This window comes from Fusarium redolens, assembly GCF_020744475.1.
Source record: "Fusarium redolens strain MPI-CAGE-AT-0023 chromosome Unknown BKA55scaffold_4, whole genome shotgun sequence".
In the NCBI taxonomy this organism is placed as follows: domain Eukaryota; kingdom Fungi; phylum Ascomycota; class Sordariomycetes; order Hypocreales; family Nectriaceae; genus Fusarium; species Fusarium redolens.
The window spans coordinates 2,519,872-2,539,072 of NW_025763667.1; the positions used below are offsets into that span (position 1 = coordinate 2,519,872).

At 49.1% G+C, this 19,201-nt stretch overlaps 5 protein-coding genes across 5 annotated transcripts; 2 read left to right on the top strand and 3 right to left on the bottom strand.

Annotated features, from left to right (window-relative positions):
- The first annotated feature begins 87 nt into the window (after positions 1-87).
- On the top strand, positions 88-2,042 carry BKA55DRAFT_561456 (uncharacterized protein). Its single transcript, XM_046192167.1, has 2 exons — positions 88-562; positions 610-2,042. Exons 1-2 carry the CDS (start codon positions 316-318, stop codon positions 1,755-1,757), a joined length of 1,395 nt encoding a protein of 464 aa, XP_046053360.1. The 5' UTR covers positions 88-315; the 3' UTR covers positions 1,758-2,042.
- A 397-nt stretch (positions 2,043-2,439) lies between these two features.
- On the top strand, positions 2,440-3,821 carry BKA55DRAFT_561458 (uncharacterized protein). The gene is made up of 3 exons (XM_046192168.1): positions 2,440-3,070; positions 3,133-3,386; positions 3,437-3,821. Exons 1-3 carry the CDS (start codon positions 2,873-2,875, stop codon positions 3,570-3,572), a joined length of 588 nt encoding a protein of 195 aa, XP_046053361.1. The 5' UTR covers positions 2,440-2,872; the 3' UTR covers positions 3,573-3,821.
- A 460-nt stretch (positions 3,822-4,281) lies between these two features.
- On the bottom strand, positions 4,282-7,455 carry BKA55DRAFT_673223 (uncharacterized protein; the record flags this gene model as incomplete). The annotated part of the gene is made up of 2 exons (XM_046198021.1): positions 5,975-7,455; positions 4,282-5,919 (listed from the first exon to the last, which is right to left on the bottom strand). Exons 1-2 carry the CDS (start codon positions 7,361-7,363, stop codon positions 4,282-4,284), a joined length of 3,027 nt encoding a protein of 1,008 aa, XP_046053362.1. The 5' UTR covers positions 7,364-7,455.
- A 1,971-nt stretch (positions 7,456-9,426) lies between these two features.
- On the bottom strand, positions 9,427-12,340 carry BKA55DRAFT_504316 (fungal-specific transcription factor domain-containing protein; the record flags this gene model as incomplete). Its single annotated transcript, XM_046187079.1, has 3 exons — positions 9,427-9,570; positions 9,621-11,944; positions 11,992-12,340. The coding sequence occupies 3 exons, from the start codon at positions 12,338-12,340 to the stop codon at positions 9,427-9,429; spliced, it is 2,817 nt and encodes a 938-aa protein (XP_046053363.1).
- Positions 12,341-16,276: 3,936 nt separating this feature from the next.
- BKA55DRAFT_505303 (fungal-specific transcription factor domain-containing protein) lies at positions 16,277-19,028 on the bottom strand (the record flags this gene model as incomplete). The annotated part of the gene is made up of 2 exons (XM_046187174.1): positions 16,277-17,384; positions 17,437-19,028. 2 exons carry the CDS (start codon positions 19,026-19,028, stop codon positions 16,277-16,279), a joined length of 2,700 nt encoding a protein of 899 aa, XP_046053364.1.
- Positions 19,029-19,201: the final 173 nt, after the last annotated feature.

Genomic DNA, 19,201 nt, shown 5'->3' on the forward strand with positions numbered 1-19,201 from the left:
CCACTGGTTCCGAGCGGTAGCGGTCGGCTGCCGGCGACAGCCGGAGACGGACAAGTGGTGGAGGTGGCCTATCAAGGGAATCAAGTCCGCTTTGGTCGCTAACAATATCACGAAAAATAGATAAGTTTACGTGTTCATGAATTCGTATATAATGTCCAAAGAGGAAGGACTTTAGATTCTTTCTTCTTGTTCTTTGGGATTCTCTTTCTTTCGGCTCTATTCGCTATTACATCATCCCCACTTGGCGACATCTTACCTCTTATTGTTCAACAACACGACACACGCTTGAGAGGTTGAGATATAGAGGAATTTACAATGACGGGTTTAAAGAAGCAGGTCTTTGTAGGGACGTTCATATCCAGCAAAAACCTCAAAGAGCTTAACTATCAGCATGATACAATCGTATGTGTTGATGGAGAGGGTAGAATTGTCAAGGTCGATACAGAGGGCGGTAGTACTGAGCAGATCGGAAAGAGACTACGTGAAACTCTGGACTGGGAACTCAGCGATGTAGATGTTCATATCGCGAAGCCCGGCCAGTTCTTTTTCCCTGGCTTTGTCGGTGAGTGATATAGCCCTCGTTTTCAAGAACCTCACTAACAAACACAGACTCACATGTTCATGCATCTCAATACCCAAACGTGGGAATATTTGGAAAGACCACACTCCTAGACTGGTTGGAAAAATACACATTTCCTCTAGAGTCCAGTCTAAAGGACTTGAGCAAGGCAAAGCGAGTATATGGCTCATGTGTTCGACGGACATTATCCCATGGGACGACAACAGCTGCTTACTATGCTACCATCGACGTGGCAGCAACGAATCTCCTCGCTGATCTGTGCCTGGAGATAGGACAGCGAGCCCTTGTTGGACGCGTATGTATGGACAACCCTGACATGTGCCCAAGCTACTATCGCGATGAGAGTGTCGAAGAGGGGCTTGAAAAGACGAGACAGACGATTCGACATGTTCAGAAAATCGATCCTGAGTTTAAGCTTGTATCACCGGTGCTGACACCACGATTTGCACCGACTTGCTCAAGCGACTCGATGAAGGGACTGGCGAAGATCCAAAAGGAGCTAGATCTTCCTGTCCAGACACACGTTTCCGAAAACGAAGGGGAAGTCGATCTTGTCGCCAAGCTGTTTCCGGAGTCGGAGTCATATACGCAATTGTACGATGATTGCGGTCTTCTAACCACCCGGACGATTCTTGCGCATGCAATTCACTTGACCGAAGCGGAAGCAAAGTTGATTGCACAACGAGGAAGCAAAATCTCGCATTGCCCGTGCAGTAACAGTTCTCTCACCAGCGGTTCTGCACGTGTACGATGGCTATGGGATAAGGGCATCACAGTTGGTCTCGGTACAGACATGAGCGGTGGCTACAGCCCCTCTATTCTCGAAGCAGCACGTCAAGCAGCCCTTGTGAGTCGACACGTCGCGATGGGAATGAACGAGGAAAAGGAACGGAGCAAGTTGACGGTCGAAGAGGTGCTGTATCTTGCAACTCGGGGCGGTGCAGAGGTTGTTGGCCTGGCTGATAGAATCGGTGGGTTTGAGGAGGGGATGGAGTGGGATGCCCAGTTGATAGGACTGGGGAGTGTTGATGAGGATGGCGTGGCTGAGGATGATGGGAATGTGAATGTTTTCGGGTGGGAGACTTGGGAGGAGAAGATTGCGAAGTGGCTGTTTAATGGAGATGACAGGAATGTTAAGAGGGTCTGGGTTAGAGGGAGAGCGGTTCATGTGAGATAGGTAGAGGACAAAGAGGCGAGCCGAGACATACTGTCCATGTTGGTTCAGACATGATAACGAACACTTACACCAATACTATTCGTTGGTACAACAGTGCTATCTCTACCCTTGTGATCACCCGCATCAAATGTTTCACTTAATCTCATGCTCTTTCAGCCCTAATATGCCAAGATGGTGGCTTATTAAAAAAGAGGTGCGCCACGGACCCCATGATTGGATTGCGACCCTAGGCTTTTCACTGCCACTTTATCACTGACAATACATGTCATAACTGGCTTGATTTGGGTAATAACTTTAATTGATTGTGTAAGTCAATACGAATAATCCCACCAACTTGCGAGGCATGGCACCTTCTGTGGAGAAATCACGGCAGATGCTATTCCCTGTAAAGGATCTGCAGAGTGAAACGAGACTGACAAGGGGGTGTGGTAAAAAGCCGCTCTCTTGTTGGTGTCCTTGTCTCTAGGCTTTTTTTTTCCCGTACTTGATGGATGGGTGATAAGACAATGCAAGGGCATGTTCTGTTTTACTGGCTGTATAGCCGCTGCATGCATGACAAGACCATGAAGACCGTCACATGAGAAGGAATTTACTAAAAATACTACTCTGTTTATTCATGTTTCTATCTAAATGTCTGTGTTCTTCATCATTTTGCTGGACGGAATCAGATGATAGTCTTTAGCAAGCGCTGTCAAGTCAAATCTGCCTCAGCTGAAGCCTTTAACTTCACCGATATATCCGCCATACCCGTAGTAAATTACCATCTAACCTCCTCGGTTATGGTTAATAGCTCCCCTGTAATGGCTGAAACTCCATCTCCCATAACAGACACTCGTAACTGGGAGGCCTCGACGTGGCGTCCATTCAGAGACTGACTCACTCCCCCATCAAGCGGCTCCTCCCTTCAGCCCTGTGTCTGCCCAACGGTTTGACAGTTTTTCAGTGCTTGCTTTTTTCGGATCGAGAGGGGTGGAGGACTTGGTATTTAAGAAGAGGGTGTTCCCCTCTTTGTAAGTGAGGATCAAGTAGTCAGACTGGTAGTTCTTTGAGTGCTCAAGAGTCAAACTGTCTTCAACACATCTAGATATCTATCCTCCCAATATTCGTGGCTTGCAATGTCTACTACAACATCAACTCACGGCCTGACGGTCACAGGTGTCCCAAAGATGCCTTTCTGGTTCACCATCCTTCGCGGTGCGGCTATTGTCCTCTCCCTCGGTGTCCTCATAACCGCAGCCTACCATCTCTCCCTCCTCGGAAGCTGGGCCCAATACTATGGTGGCTCTGGTCCAGCTGGCTTCCTCATATTTGACGTAACTCTTCCCCAGCGAACAGCCATTTTCCTTGGAACGATGACAGTAACTGACGAATGCAGGCTATCTTCACCTGGCTCGTTCTAGGCTCCATGCTCGCCTCTGAGTATTTCGCCCCCCATCTCTACATGCGTCTTCTCTTCTTCGGCTCTCTTGTTCTCACAGCTATCTTCTGGCTTTCTGCTTGGGCGTGGGCTGCGTCGTGGGCGGCAGACTTTTATCGTGTGTACGATGACTATGGACTTGGTCGGGCGAATGGTCTTGATGCGTGGGGTGCCACGCTGGCCGCTGGTGCTGCTCTGGGTGCTGTAACTTGGTAAGTTTGTGTGCTCCCCAATTGAACGGTTGTTGTTAACGTACCTTCAGGGTTCTGGTGGTCGTCTTCACGGTGTTCTTCGTCAGAGCTTGTCTGGCTGATCCTCATGGCTCTTCATTCTCACCTAGACCCCAAAATGACGCTGAGGCCGCCCAGCCAAAGCCTGAAGGACCTGTCTATGCATAGATGGTTAGCAGAGCACATGGACAAGATAGAGGGTGTTGGGGGGGAGAAGAGACTGAGTTGGTTATACCCGTGAGACGATGATTCACAGTTGGAGTGTGTTGTCCATTCAATCACAAGAGTAAGAGGGACGATTTTGTTGCAGATGTCTAGTATTGCTAGTCAAGCCTGTGAAGGCATCCTATACCTAGTGACCACCTATGTGCTTTCGAATTTTTGTTTTCTTTTGAAATACCGTACAAGATGTTCATACCAGCCCCATTTTCCTGTGGACTCAATACCGTAACTCCAACAACAATGTATCCATTCCCCTCATCCTTGGGGGCTATCCGTTCTGATATCGAAGGGTATCTTCCGTAGCTCGAGACGCAGTGGGCGATAATCATTCCGTTCTAACCTTCTCAAAGAAGTCGTTTCGATCCTGATGAGTAGTTGGTCCTTAGTGTCGACCACTGTGTGTCGATTCCTTTCTGGCTGTGTGGCCAAGGGGGTTTCATTCCGTAAAGTCAAACGAACTGTGCTATAATCAAGCTCTTGTTTCCACAACAAGGCGATGCTCTACTGTATGAGATAAGCGACGAAAGCAAAGTGGCAAAAAAGAAATCAAGTAAAACATTCTCAAACAAGAACCATACAAGTGTAGCAAATATGCTCATCTCTCAATCGTATTGTGAGATAGTAGAAAGGACTTGATGTCGGATTGGGGCAGGATTCATTCCGAATCCTGAAGGAGATCGGTGTAAGATCCTCGGAAATCCGTATCATTGGTAGCGGCGTAGGAGTAAGTGCTGCCATTATGAGCACCAGCCTGTGAGGACTGATAGCTGGAACCCTGAGTATCGAAGGGCTCAACGAAGGTGTTGTTGTAGTTGGAGTGATTTTGAGGGTAGTCGGTGGCTAAAAGTTCATGGCTGTGAGGGTCGGAAGGGACCATTTCATATTCAGATGTAAAGAGACTTTGGTTGCCCGCGCTTGTGAAAGAGTTCTCATATGTCAGGTATTTGTCGTTTGCGAAATCGCTCGCCCGAGGAGTGATAATCTGTTGACTAGCACTAGGAGGTCGGCCGCCAAAGGCATAGGGGTCTCTGGAATCGATGTGATCAAGTCTAGCGTGTGCGAGAACGATTGGGTTGATGGGGTTATGGTTCTCGACTCTGGGGTTAGGGCTCTCAACTCTAGGGATATCGGCTCCAGTGATCTCGCCTCTAATGTTCTCGGGCTTCTTGATCGTACGGCCGTTGCTCTTGCTGGCCTTGCTAGTCTTGCTGGTCTTAGTGACTCTATAGGGCTTGGGTTTATTCGTTGCGTTACCATTGCCCTGAGGACCAGTGCTGATAGAGGCATTGTCCAGAATCGCGTTGTCGAAAAAGCCATTACCCTGAATACCGTCGTCGAAAGAGCCATTGCCCTGAATCACGTTGTTGAAAGAGGCATTTCCCTCAAGACCGTTGTCAAAAGAGGCATTGCCCTGAATACCGTTGTCGAGAAAGTTAATTCTCTGAAAACCATTGGTGGTGAAAGAATTGGTCTGAAGGCCGTTGTTGGAGAAGTCAGTGTTCTGAATATCATTCATAATAAAGGAACTGTCCTGGGGACCGTTCTGCATAAACCCATTGCCCTGAGACTCCAAGTTGGGAAAGTTGGTGTTTTGGGGGTCAAAGCCGTTAAAGACGTTATTCTGGAGTCCATTATCAGTCAAATTACCGTCAGGAAGGCAGTTGTTCTGCATGCCGTTGTCCTGAAGGCCATAGCTGTTGAGGGGAGCACCTTGAAAGTCCATAGACATAACAGGGAGATTGTCGATCTGACCATTTGCTTGATAGCCCCAGTTGTTTGGAGGAAGGGAGCCGTCGCTCATGTCGAATGTACCGACCATGTTGTCAGTATCCATAGCGTTTTCATCCATCGCATTGTTGAGACCCATAGAACTGTTGATATTGATAGGATTGCCAACTTCCATGGCATTGTTGACATCAGTAGTGTTGACATGTCCGATTGCGCCTCCAGCATTGGCATTTTCACCGATATTGGTTGTAGTCTCAATTGGAACACCGCGATTATTGATGTTGATGTCGCTGACCCCCGTGTTGACATAGATACTGTTGAGGTTGCCATCGATAGGAGTAGGGGCTTCGGCCGTGTCCCAAGTCGTCACACCGGGAGCGGTAGTGGTATCGACAGGGATTTCATCGTCAGGAACGGTCATCTCAACGAATTCGTCGAGATTCATCTCAGGGGCTTCTATTCCCTGAGACTTGGCGTCCTGGGATTCACGATCTTTAGCCTCAATGGCAGCAATGATTGCTTGAACCACCTTCTCCTTCTTGGCGCCGTCCTCTTTCAACAGTCGCTAGACACAACATGTTAGTAAGTTTCTCGTTTGGATCGTAAGCACTATTACTCACTGCGTTTTCTGTATTTCGAGCAGAATGTTCTAATCCTTTGATCTTCTTAGTTTCCGCCGATTGAGCAAGCTCGGCGTTGCACACTTTTTCATCCATATCTTGTAACATTTTGTTCTTGAGGGAGTCAGGGATACCATCCCATTCTCGCGTATTGCCGCCAAGAGAGACAGCCTTGAGACGCCACCAGTTCATTTCGACTTGTAACCTGCTAATGATCTTTTTGAGATTTTTTTCTTTCTCTTCCCGTCGCTCGCGAGTTCCCTTTGCAGCTAAGTTGTTACGGTCAAGATCAACCTGTTTCTGTGTGTTGAGAATAATTTCGTTCCTTCGTCTCAGGACCTCCTTGAGACGAGGGTCTTCAACACCGGTCGGGATCTGGTAGGTACCACCAACAAATGCCTTGGGCGGCTGCCGAGGAAGTGCAGAGGCGGGAGGGATGGGTACTCTGGAAGCCTGATTTTTGAGCTCAGTCTTGATCAGCTTGAAACGACCATCAACATCGTCCTTGGGAAGAGTAGAATCGGGCCCCAAGCCAACTTGGCTGAGCTTGACACCTCCGACAAACATTGCGTGAGCACGAGGGTCCATGGAGCTATCGACATACTGTTCCTGAAGCTGGGGGTCAATCGGAGGGCCAAGGGCTGTCTGTTGATTGTCTGTACCCATGTCGGAGGAGAGGTCGCCGGGCAGGTTCTCGAGAGCTTGAAGGTCTGCAGTTATCGTGGCAGTGTCTTGTTCAAGCGCAGCCGGATTAGCAACAACCTGGTCGGAAGTAGCTTGATGAGCGGCAGCAGCAGCCTGGATCTTCTTGTGTTCGAGTATAGCCAGGTCAACAATTCCCTTAGTAAGACCCGATGCGAAAGTTCGTTTGCCTCGGTATCTGTCTCTGTGGAATTGCTTGAACGCTTCAGAGAAGCCGGGGGCCTCCCACCAATCAGCAGGAACGGGCTTTTTGAGAGGAGGACCTTCCTGGGAAGTTGAGGGCTCGACGCTGTCGATAGACCGCTTCAGAGATTTGTTTGGCTGCTTCCCCTTGGCCTTCTCAGAAAGGGGTGCTTCGGTCTGAGGTTGTTGAGCCTGTTGAGATGCCTGTGGAACAGGAATTTGAGATGCTGAAGACTGCTCCTGAGCCTTCTCTGGCTGTTTTCCCTTAGCTTTCTCAGAAAGGGGCGCTCCGGTCTGAGGTTGCTGAGACTGTCCGGTTGCTGGCACAGCAGGAATCTGGAGATTAGTTGATTTCTGAGCTGTCTGGGATTCAGCAGCTTGTGGAAAACTGGATCCATAAGCTCTGATAGATGCGATGGCTTCTTCAGCAGACCCGGGTGGCAGATGTACTTGAGACAACGGGTGTGCAGGTCGAGGAGGCTTCGGGAGAAGTCGTTTAGACATCGTGTCTTCGGAACGCGAATCCGCGTGGGGAATAAATAGAAGGGGTTACGAGTGTGACGGTGATTCTGTGATCAATATATCGTGTAGTGATTAAGGGTAGATTTGACGTGCGGCAGTGAATAGCTGCACAGGTCGGGGATGGTCGATCCAGCGATGCAGAGTGCAATGCAGATGGATGAAATGACAAAGCAAGAGATGCTCGTGATTAAGAGAGGGATCAAAAGAAGATGCTTCAGATGATAGAAGTGTGTTGTGTTAAAAAAGAACTTTTTGGTTTGTGAGAATGTTGTTGTGATGGGAGAAGATGAGAGAGGAGAAAGGAAGAGATGGGGGAACGAAGTGGGTGGAGCAACCAAGAAGGCAGAACAGCAAACGCAGTGAAGCGGACCTGGAACTGCCAGTGCAGTAGAAACAGCGGGCAATGCAGTCGAGACAAGTTAGTGAGTTCCCTACATGGAAATCTAGCAGTGGCATAGGGGCATTATGAGCTAATGCACTTGGTCACTGCGAGGTATAGTCCGCCTATGAAGGTGGAGGCACGCGTAGACAGACAGTTTGCAGGTGTAAGACGCGCCTGAAGACGGGATTAATAAAAGAAGACGTCACGGGCAGAGCAACAGATTATATCCCATCTGATGCAATGGAAGCCATACGCTGCATTTTTGTTTGGCAGCCCACGTGAGCATATCTCATACATATTTTACCCAAATTTCTCTAAATACGTAATCATGAGCATGCTTTATGATGTATCTATATAGAATGTATAATATTTTACAAGTGATGCATGCCTATGGAGTTATATCGTCGAGTGTCTGGCGGACCCAATGCGTTGAAGTCGAGAGTGGAGTTCCAAATCCCGGCACTGCAGAGCCTCTATCCCCCACATCAAGTTGATACGCAGGGAAATAAACGGCCAGTCGCCTGGGTGAGGAAAGCACATGACGTGGTTACTCGCGAGGGTGCACGAGGCGTGACATGCAACGAAAACAAAGATTCTAGCGAGAATGCACTTTGATAATTGTTTATCTACTTCACACTCTTACTACAATTACAAAAATGTCGAAAAGAACAATCTTTGGTGAGTCATTCGTTATTATTTCTTTTGTTGATGTCTTAATTCGTCTTGGTGGTTTACCCCCCAACTCGCCAACTCGCCCCATCATCGACATTCACTAGTGTCCAAGCTTCCAAAACCCGACCCTGAGGACCTCTTATATCATGTCTTCATCGTCAAGGTTTTATGGAGTCGTATCGATCGTTCCGCCTCATCACAGCTAACTCGTCTCGTGGTTCGTGTCGTAGGCAGACGCCGCATCGATGGTACACGTCAAAACAGCTCGTCGAATTATTAAGCTATCAAAACGAAAAATACACAGAATCAATGCCAGGCGCTCTCAATCCTTCGGGATACATTTTAGGAAGCGCTGAATCGTTCTGTGTTGATGGGCGTAAATAGGGGTTACGGTTGGCGTTGGTCGTTAGCAGGATCGTTGGCGATGCGCAGAGGAGACATTGACGAGAAGATGGAGAAAAGAGCCATTGGGATCAAGAGGGCGAAATAATCGATCCAAGAATCAATCTATTGAGATGAACATGCTCACTCGTTCTGTCATAGTCTTACCGAACACACTTGTTCACCATCCCCTTCATCTTACATCTGCGCCCTTTGTTTGAACAGCACCCAGCACCCAGCACCCAGCACCTAGCACTCACTCACATACAACCAGCATTTTGATCTCGTTGCTGATATATTCCTTTACTAGTCATTCTCACCATCATCGACCTCGAATCATCCTAAGAAAGACACCCAACTCTCCAAGAACTCAAAAGATTGATATGAATTGAATTTCCAAATGCCAAAAGACTTGGCTTTTCGACATCATATTGCTGCCCGCTTCATGGTATCTAAAAGCACCGTGCCGCTCCCATACTCAAGTCATGTCTCGAGTCCATAAAGGCCGTTATCCACCCGAAAGAGAGTGTCCCAATGCGCCGCCGCGAATACGTTGCCTCCTTTTCCAATCCCTTTGGTTTCCTTGCCGTTAACTTGACCAGAGCCTTGCTCATAGGGCCAATCCTGTTCCGTCCTTTGTCCATCGATAAACCGCCAAAAGCTCCCTTCGCCTTTGCTGCTGCTCTCCCAGATCCTCAGGTACACGACCTCGAACCTGAGCAAGAGCGCTGCGCATAACTTTGCTGAATTTTCGCTATCCATTGTCAGTACTTGCGCTGAGAGCTCAATTATAGAAGGACTTACCTGATATTCTGTGCTTAGAGTTACAACACATGCTTCGTGAGCCCGCACAATTGTCTCGCATGCTTTTGCAACACTTGGCGATGCCTCCGACTGCAGCTTATCCGCAATAAGCAGCAACAAGAACGACCCCTGAAGAAGATAGATACCGAAGAAGAACGGCATGAATTCCAGTCCGGGGTCGAATTCAAGAATTTGGTTGATCGCTTCAGCCGCAGCTACAGCATGGCTCGTTGATGTGATGAATCCTTGCGATGAGATCCACAGATCCTCATCATCCAGCAAGTTGATGGGATCCCATTTTCCAGCCAGAAGAATATGCAAGACGTGCATAACGTGAGTTCCGTATGCAATAACAATTCGAGTCTGGATATTGCTCTCGGTAAGGCGATTAGATCCATTAGTGTGTACCGAGTGAACTGACGGCGTGTTGGCATCAGGAACCCCTGAGCGCTCGTTACCCTCGTTCTGAGCATCGACTCTTTCCTCCCCCGGTCGGGGCAGGTTCTTGTGCTCGAAAGCCTGCAAGCTCTGCTCATAGATTTCCAGATGTCGAGTAATTTCTGCAGTTTGGGCATTCCACTCGTGGCCTTGACGAAAGCCGGTTCCGAAACGCGGATGATTCTTTGCGTGGTGCAAGTCGACAATTTCACCCAGGATGGTCATAAGAGGGAGGAAATATCCAAATATACTGTGGCCTCGACACTCGTATTGAGGCCCATGAGCTTGTACCATGTCGGCACCATATCCTTCTGGGCTTGTTCCTAATAAGTTAGGATCTGTGGTGGAATTCGAGTGGCCGCTGAAATCGCCGCTCTGCCATCGAGCATCGTCCATGGGTTGCAACAATCCCTGACATTCGATATCGAGCAGAAATAGGGGGCGATTGTAACACAATGCCAAATGCCTGTCGACGATGTAAAGGAGCCACCATATCCGGCGTCGCTCCTCACGTTCTTCCTCACCTACATATCCACTACCACTAATACCGCCTTCTCCATCATCTGCGGCATCAGTGTCCATATTTTCTTGAGTCGCAGATGAAGGCCCAGAGGGAAGCTCGCGACCCAGCTTCAGCTCACGAGCAAGACCCCAAGCAGCGGTCCACCATCTCATACTTGCGCCTTTGTATTCGCTAGCAGAGACGACGACCGCCAAATGAATGTAAGTTATCACGTCGTCAAGACTACCAGCGGCACCAAATGGCCCTGATTCGCCACTTGTGGCATCAAGGCTAATGGAGCCGGGCATAGCCACACCTAACCCACCAAGAGCAACACCATCAGCTACGGGGCTGGGCGCATCGCTTGGTGCTGTATGAATGAGTGGTCGAAGAAGATACACTGTAAGTTCTAGGAGCTTCTGACACGTCTTGGCACGAGCTGATGGTGTGCTGGCGAGGAAAGGAGCGTCACTAGTCTGTGCAGCAACCCAAAGCATGCTTGCCAAGAGGGCTGGTTGACATGGTCTCGGCCTCGTCTGATCAAGGAAATATCGTTTTCGGAATACGAACCCCAAGACATAGGGTGACATCGGGTGCATTTGGGCCGATGAAGAAGACGCAAAGTATAAGTCGACTAAATCGCAAGCGAGCGGGATCGGGATAAGATTGTTGAGATATGGCACCAATGGCTCAAGAACAGGATACCGCAACTTTGAGTTGTTGAAGGCGGGAGCAGGGACCTGGGACTGATATTGACCTGGCGGTGAAGCCATTGAGATACCCCATCCAGGTGAAGTTCCCTTTCCCATTGAGTACCCAAGAGGGCTATTTCCTATCCTGAATGTGGAGTTATTGGCGAAGTTGGGAGGACTCTGGGCTTGCATCGAATATTGGAATTCGGCATAACCAGGCATGTTGCCTCGTCCATTGGCCGCATATGACTGACCGTTGAGCACAGGACCTTCAAGACCCTGCGTCTCATAGCCGTGTGCCATACTTCCGAAACCGTTAAGATCCAGACCGCCGTTATTTTCAATGTGTTCACCATCCAGAGAAGAACGGCCCAGGTGTGGTTGCTCGCTTATGTTGCCAAGGGGGTCGAGACCTTCCAGGCCTTGAGTATGTCGCATCACATCGTCGCCGGGATCTCTGCTCGATTTGCTGCTTGTGCTCGGATGGCGTTCATTGGATTGCTGCTCCAGGACCATATTCGACGAGTCGAGTCCCTTGTTGCCGGGTTGGCCATTCTCGGATGTAGATTCATCGAGGCTCTGGCCATTGGCAGCCGCCGCAGCTTGAGCAGCAGCTTGCTGGGCCAGTTCCTTTCTCGACGCCTTTCCTCTCTTCTTCCTTTCGCGGATGTACTCGCACCCCAAACCGAATTCTACAGAAGTCAGAAACACTCCGTTAATGTTTGACCTCAGTACTTACCAATACAGTGTGCGCAGGGGTGTTGGCCGTCACATTTTGTGCGTAGTTGGTTGCACTGATCGCAAGCTCGACTGATTCTTCTCCTGATGGGCCCTGAAGTGCTGGCGTTACGCGGATGGATTCCATAAGGATGTTGTCGATTCTTTATTTGAGGACCTGACCTCTCCAGATGAACGTTTGAGAGGGGGACAGCCTGCGAAAGTGGTTGAATCGGATACTGATGGCTTTGGCCGAGTGATTCTAGTCCTGTACCTGACATCGTGCCTTGCTGGACGTTTCCATCCGGTGAGATGTTGGAGGAGGTGATGTTCTGGTAAGGTGAAAAACGTTGAAGTGGATTAGATAACATGTTGCCGGTGCTCGCGCTCAGCCGCAGACGCTGCGGAGGGTCTGGCGGCAGTAAGGGTATTGTGGGTTCGAGTATCCGTAGCTAGGGTGAATGTTGTGAGCTATTCCCCTCTCTTGGAGAAGACGGGGACAGCTTTACTGATAAACCTGGTCAGCTTGCCCTCCTGCAGGCAGAACTCAAATCAGTTTATGGGGAAGTGCTAGATGTAAGAGGTAGGTAAACAGGGGTTCGAGTCTGATGACGGCTGCAGGCGGGTTGCAGAGGCATCAAAACAGACCAAGATCAACGCGTATTGCTATTAGGGGGCAAATGTGTCGGGGAGCGGGGACCGCTGAGTGATTGACAAGGCATCTGACACCTTTGCATTATAGGGAGTGATGGGTACAAGGTTTTGAAGGTAGAGGGTTGTAAGAGTACGTCTTCCTGTATATATGAAGATGGCAGGGTGTAAGAAATGGGTTGACACTTGACAGGGAAAGTGAAGGGATTTGGGGAGATGAAAGACGGTTCAGGAGATGAGACAAAGTGAAGGCATACACTTACAGTACCCTGGTCGTTTGAGGGGTCTAGCTGCCGTCGTGAACTCTGGCTAAATAGCTTATTGCCAGATGCGTTGAGATTTGCGGCAATGTCGAGCTGGACTTCCTCTTCCGACTCTGTGCTTAAACACAGCTCGACAAGATCTTCGTCTTTGATGCAATTGATTCAGTGATTCTTGTTTTAGAGAGGCAAGAGAAGAATGGAATCTTCATATCAAGATTGGTCACCTTATGGCTCGTTTTAAAGAGACCCAAGTCAAGTCAAGTCATGTCAGATCAGAAGACTGAGTGACTGACAAGTGGATCCTGGAGGTTTGACGTTGAGTGAGTCGTGAGTGCTATAAAACTCAAAAACCCCGGAGTCGAAATTCAACTTTGAGATGGAGAATGGGTTCACAAAGATCAGAAAAAGAAACAATTTGGATAGATTCGAATGGTCTTAACCAACAATGACAACGGCAATCTTGATCAGACGGTAACGAAAGAAGGGACGAGAGAAACGGGCGTTGTGTTTTTCTGGAGAAACCAAACCGTCCCCAAGGCATGGCCGCTCGTGACTGAAATGTCGGGCGGTACCAGGAAAACCTGGGCATGGACGGGGCCTGTCGACAGAATCGGGGGAGTACTTTTACTAGACCAGCATGCCCCAAGAAGTTGCCGCATGCCAAATGGTTCGCTTACTACTCCGTACGGAGAAGTTGGGATCTAGCCTTAGTTAGACTCCAAGCTTGGGAGCGAGGTCCCGCCGAAGGTGGGTTGATGAACAGATGTGGAGTGGTGTAAGAGGTGGAGGATTTTTGGAACCATGGGGTGCCACTCCTACCAACGAATTGCTTGTCCTTGTCGGTTGGATCTTCCGAGAAAGAATTCTTTAATGACTGTCATGTCACAGTCGCAGTCAATCTGGGGTGTCATGTTCGAGACGTGTTCTTTTCTTTTATTTTCTTTTCACTGGCCGGCTTCGAAACTAGCCGTGTCTTGCTTGTCGCGTCTTAAACCCGTCACAACGAATCGACATTAATCGTGAACCTGGGGAAATTGACAATGACAGTTCGTCCGTCTGGGGTCGAGATGCAATGATGCAGAAAGGTGGCAGCCATCTCCAGGATCTCATCTTGTTATCCAGACAACAATTGGACGGGGTAGAGGTGAGAAGCCACTGTCGGTAGCTTCCTCATATGATTGCTACCCACCTAGGAAAAGAGCTGTAGCACGCCCACGGGCTCAAGCATGTGCTGACGTCTAAGAGAACCGTTCATTACCTTTGTTGGAAACCGGTGATGCTATTGATGAGCTTGTCTGCTACTCTATGGCTGTCCCAGTAGGGGAAAGCCCAGGGTCGTTGGATCTAGTGGCGTCGAGCGCGTGGCCGCCCATCTGAGGCTCTCAGACTCTGACACACTGACATAGACATGACAAAGCCGGGCCTAACTTTAGGTTAGCCGAGGCTTGACGTCGAAAATTCTCTCGGCGTTTGGGAGTTTGGGGGTAAAGGGAGACGGCAGAGCAGAACGGCATTGTAGAACTTGAAAGTGCCAAGTGCTCTGCTCGTAAGACGGTCGAAGGATGATGAAGGATTTTCGGGCTTCGTTCCCAGGGCCTACGATCCGTTCCGCAAGGTGCTAGAGGTGTCAGGGTATCTACAGCATGTACTGTATCTTTCTGCATGGTGAGTGTGTATGTAGGCGTAGGTAGGTATGAACATATCATGGGCTTGCACTGCATCTGCATCCACAAAGTGGATTGAAGCAGGGCAGGGAACGGGAACGGGAGGGAGGTGTGGATGAACAATGCTTGGGACTTTCCTATTGCTCTCAGTTCCCCGGATTTTCATGGTCGAGACAATTGACTTTATCCCCCTGTTCTCTCTGCTGTTCTTTTGCTGAGATTCGAGCTTGAATGGCGATGAACCAATGTGCTACGTGAACTGAACCCCAGGTGATTGATTGACTATGCGCCTTCCTTAACGGTTATTAGTGTACTGGGGAGGGGACTGTTTGGGGCTCCAGCTTTTATTCTTCCCCCAATCTCTGAGATCGAGGACAACCGGGGCCAATTAGCTTTGGGTTCGGTTCGTCTCTAAGAGCTTAACTTACTTGGATATTGTTCACCCCCCCAAAAGGGAAATACTCGCGAGCTTGTCTTTCGATTTAATTTCTCTCATATCCTTAAAATTTCCACTTCCAAGTTTGAAGTTACAGCTTTGACATCTTCCTGCCAAACTCTTCACATCTTCTTTCTTACCAATTCTTGTGTAACCTCTGTTGCTGGACTATATTATCGGTAGCCTGCAGTTAACCCGGCATTTGCGCCCGCATTCGCGCACCAATCAAATCGTCGAGAGCCCTGTCAGAACCTGCACCGGAAGCGCGGATTAGACTCAGTGGAATGTATGCAATGCTAGGCTCCAGCATAAGTCAAGCTACCATAGGCGATTCAATCACTTCAAGCAGTATTTGAACCCCATGGCAGGGTCTTGGCCACGAGTTGGATGGAACCAATGTCTAAGCCCTCCATCGTGATCTTCCTTCAACTCTGTATCATACCGTATCTTACTTGCTGACTTATTGTTCCTACGTTCCTTCAGAGCTCCTACGCTGTAACTCTCTCTCCAAAGAGCCAATCTCGCCAATCGTTGCCTCCCCCTAATTTCTTCTCCATCTCTCCCCTCATGACGTCCACCGCCGGAATGTCTTGCTTGTGGCGCCGAGCGTCCAACGGCCTTCCGGGCCGATTTCCCCACACTCGTCCCATCCGCATACATCCCTGTTAGTACCTCCTCTGCTGTATGTATTCTGCACTCTCCCTGGTCCAAGGGCTCCATGAACTGACCCTTCAGTTCGTCTTGACACCATCTTTCAACCAGAGACTCGCACTGCAGTGTGTGCTTTACCGTCCCTTGTTCCCGGATACCACGTGGCTCCCTCTTACACAACCTCCTACGTCGTGATCGAAGCTTGAATATTGAACCATCTTTGTTGTGTGACAGTCTTTCCACCTCGTTTTCAGCGGTATAGCCGTGGCTATATGACCACTTTATCTGTAACCGCCTGAATCTCAGGTCGGCAAATGCGGTCTGTGAGCCTAGCTGAATTACGGAGAGCTGAGCCGGACACTTATATTATTGAATCGTAATAATATAGCCAAAGCTTACCACTTATGACAGAGATCCCGACTTAAAAGTTGTCACAGCGCATTATGACCAGTCGTGTAATACGAATCCACGCGTCTACACCTAATCCATCAAAAAATTTATGCTTCATGTTTTGGCTAGTATACTTTTGACGACCAACTCCGATCCCCATCTAGTAACTGAAAATTCTTCATCCAAGTCGTAACTATTTAACATACAAATGCAGCAATATTTACAGTACCATAGCAGGAACTTTCAACCCCTTTAATCTAAGCCCGGGAGCCATCCACCCCGGGATAATGAAGCTCCTAACCCATCAAGCGCTGCTATCTGGTCGTTAGCTTCAGCTTGCATATTGCCGTTACCTTCTGTGCTGCTGTTAGGGGTATCCTGATTGTTGCCGTCGCCAAACATAAACACAGAATTGTCCTGTCCGTTGTTGGCCATTTGCCAGGCCTCAAAGCTCTGGTGCCACCTTGCGCTGTCGTTCAAGAACCATTCTTGCCCATCCATCCTCATAGACCGGTTAGATGTTGGAGGATTGCTGACAGGCGGGACACTTGTGCCGGCGTTTGCCATGCTGTTGCGGTTGATGGGTGCAAATGCCTGCTGATAGGATGGCATCGATGATGTAACAGGGACAGAACCCCATCCACCCATAGGCTCGGGTCCAAATCCTGCGTTGGATCTGTTCAAAGGCATACCCTGTTGCTGAGAAAGAATGGTGTTCGACAGCGGGGCGCTTGTCAGCATGGCGTCTGTTACAGATCGTTGAGGCTGGTGCTGCGGCTGTTGCTGTTGCTGTTGCTGTTGAAGCTGTTGCATCGGCCGAGCCAATTGTGCTCGATTATACGGGGGAAAGGGGCTGTATTCACCCATGGCCTTCATCCCCAGACCACCATCAGAAAGGGGCGAAGCTCCTGCCTGCGAATGAGGTGACGGGACATCAGATGTGCTGTACGTTCCGTATTTTTCGTCGGCCCGATGAAGCACGAATGCTGCATCCTCAGGGAGTTCGCAATTCCACTTCCGGGCAAGAACGCTCAGGATGCTCAAGGTTCTTCTGGCGCAGAGCCAGTCCTCCGCAATTTCTTCGAGATGTTTTACCCCATGAGTGATATCCCGGCGAGCAGTTTTCTCGGGAAGGTTTAATAAATGGATTGTGCATGCACTGTGCACCATATACACTGCAATGTTACAAATCTGGCGCAAGTTCCAGAGCTTCTTGTACAATCGAAGCAGTTTTGAGATTGCCCCAGCATTTGCTGTACAGATACGGCGGGGTGAGACATGTGGCGGAAGAGGCGAAGAAGTAGGTGAGTACTTTAAGAAAGGTCGGAAGAGATGTATGTACTGGAGATGAAAGAACATGCTATTCAGGGTCAGTGACTTGCAGCTTAGCTGTCCGTTTCTGTGTCACTTACTGCATGAGAAGCACATTGGGTAGCTGGCCATCTTTAGGCTCAAATTCCTTTGGAAGTTCTTTTCGCCACTCTTCCAGACGGCGATGCAGCTCACTTAACTTCTTGAGTTCTACCGTCTTTCCACTGGACCTGCCAATGTGGCTTGGATGGTAGAAGAAGGCGAGCAAGTCACTACTGATCTCGGAAAGCTTTGACATCTGCAGAGCAATAGCTCGTGTTCGTGCTGGTTGTTTAAATGACTGGTCAAATCCACTGTCCGTATAAGGTGACCATGATTCCGCGTCTTCATCGGGGAATACATCAAATTTGGACACGTTGAACGAACTCTTGGGGATCTGAGGCAGCCTGCCGAGGTAATTGGACCAGCATTTGTCGAACAAATAGCAGCCCCAGAATGTAATTCGCCTTGCATCAATCTCATAATCACTCATTCGTTCTTTGTCGAGCTGGCCAACATCTAGGTTCAGACCAATATCTTCAGCCATGCGGAAACTCATTCCGCTATACACCCACCCCTTGGCTTCGCGAGCACAACCGGCTTCTCTCACCGACATGAGTGCCAATGCTTGAACGGTAACTAATCGGGGCTTTTCGTATTCGTCGTTCTCAACAATCAAGCGTTTTGCCTCAGCAAAAAAGTGATCGCCTTTCGTCCGGCTATCGCCAGGGGTACCATATGCGCCGGCTACACTTGTAAAATGGCAACCCAAAGCGAGCATAGCGTTGACCAAGAGCGATGAACAGTATGCAGTACCTCGGCCTATCCCGGCCTTGCCTCTCAAAAAGTCTTGGAAGAAGAGTGTTTTTGAGAGCGTGGTAAAGTAAGGGTAGTGCCAGTTGAAATACATGTTAATTAGGTGAGTGATGAGCTGAGTGTCTTGAGTGACGCGAGTCCAAGAGGTAATAGGATCCTGTCCAGTTGTGTAATCTTCAAGATTTGGCTCCGTTTCTCCTTCATGAGTCGGATCACTCAGATAGATAAGGTGAGAGGTGCCTCCAATAAAGCGAACGTTACCGTTCTCGAGTCTGAGCTCACCCATCTTGCGAGCCAAATCCCTTTCACCCTGCTCGGGTTGGTCGGTAGTATAATTATCATTGGATTGATCATAATCATCAGAATCATCATTGGCCAACGGAATTGCCGGCTGTTGTTGTGGCTGTTGTGGCAGCTGCTGTTGCAGCTTGATAATATCTTCGGCAACAGCGTCAAGGCTATTGCAGGTACGGATCTTCTGAACAATGCCCAGCACGTCGTCTTCTTCAGCATTCAATATGGCTTCGATCAGAATCTGTAAGGTCGAATTGCGTGCCTTCATGCTGTCGACCTTTTCGCGATAAACACCCTTTCGGCGATGGTCTGAGTTAGGATCATAAACACACTCAGTTCCATATACGCTGGAGCATGCAGCGCAACTAGGAAGGGCACCATCGCACTTGGACTTGCGTTTACGGCACGCTATACACGCCGTACTCACGCATCGCCTCTTCTGACTGGCAGAGTCGGCGCCTCTGCGTGACTTCTTGCGAGTTGCCCCTGGGGCTGTTGTCGATGGACCCGGCTGCACCGCGGTCTTAGGTTCCGGCTCTTCCATGGTGTAACTGAGCGAGCGAAATCTGGTGATAAAAATGCACGTAAATCAAACAAGTGGTAGAGGTCGGGATATGAGGAGATCCAGATAATAAACACTCTTTGTGAGATGATATGACACGATGTTTTGAATGAATGTGCTAGTTCGTAGGCCCACAACGTAGACTGTGGGGGACG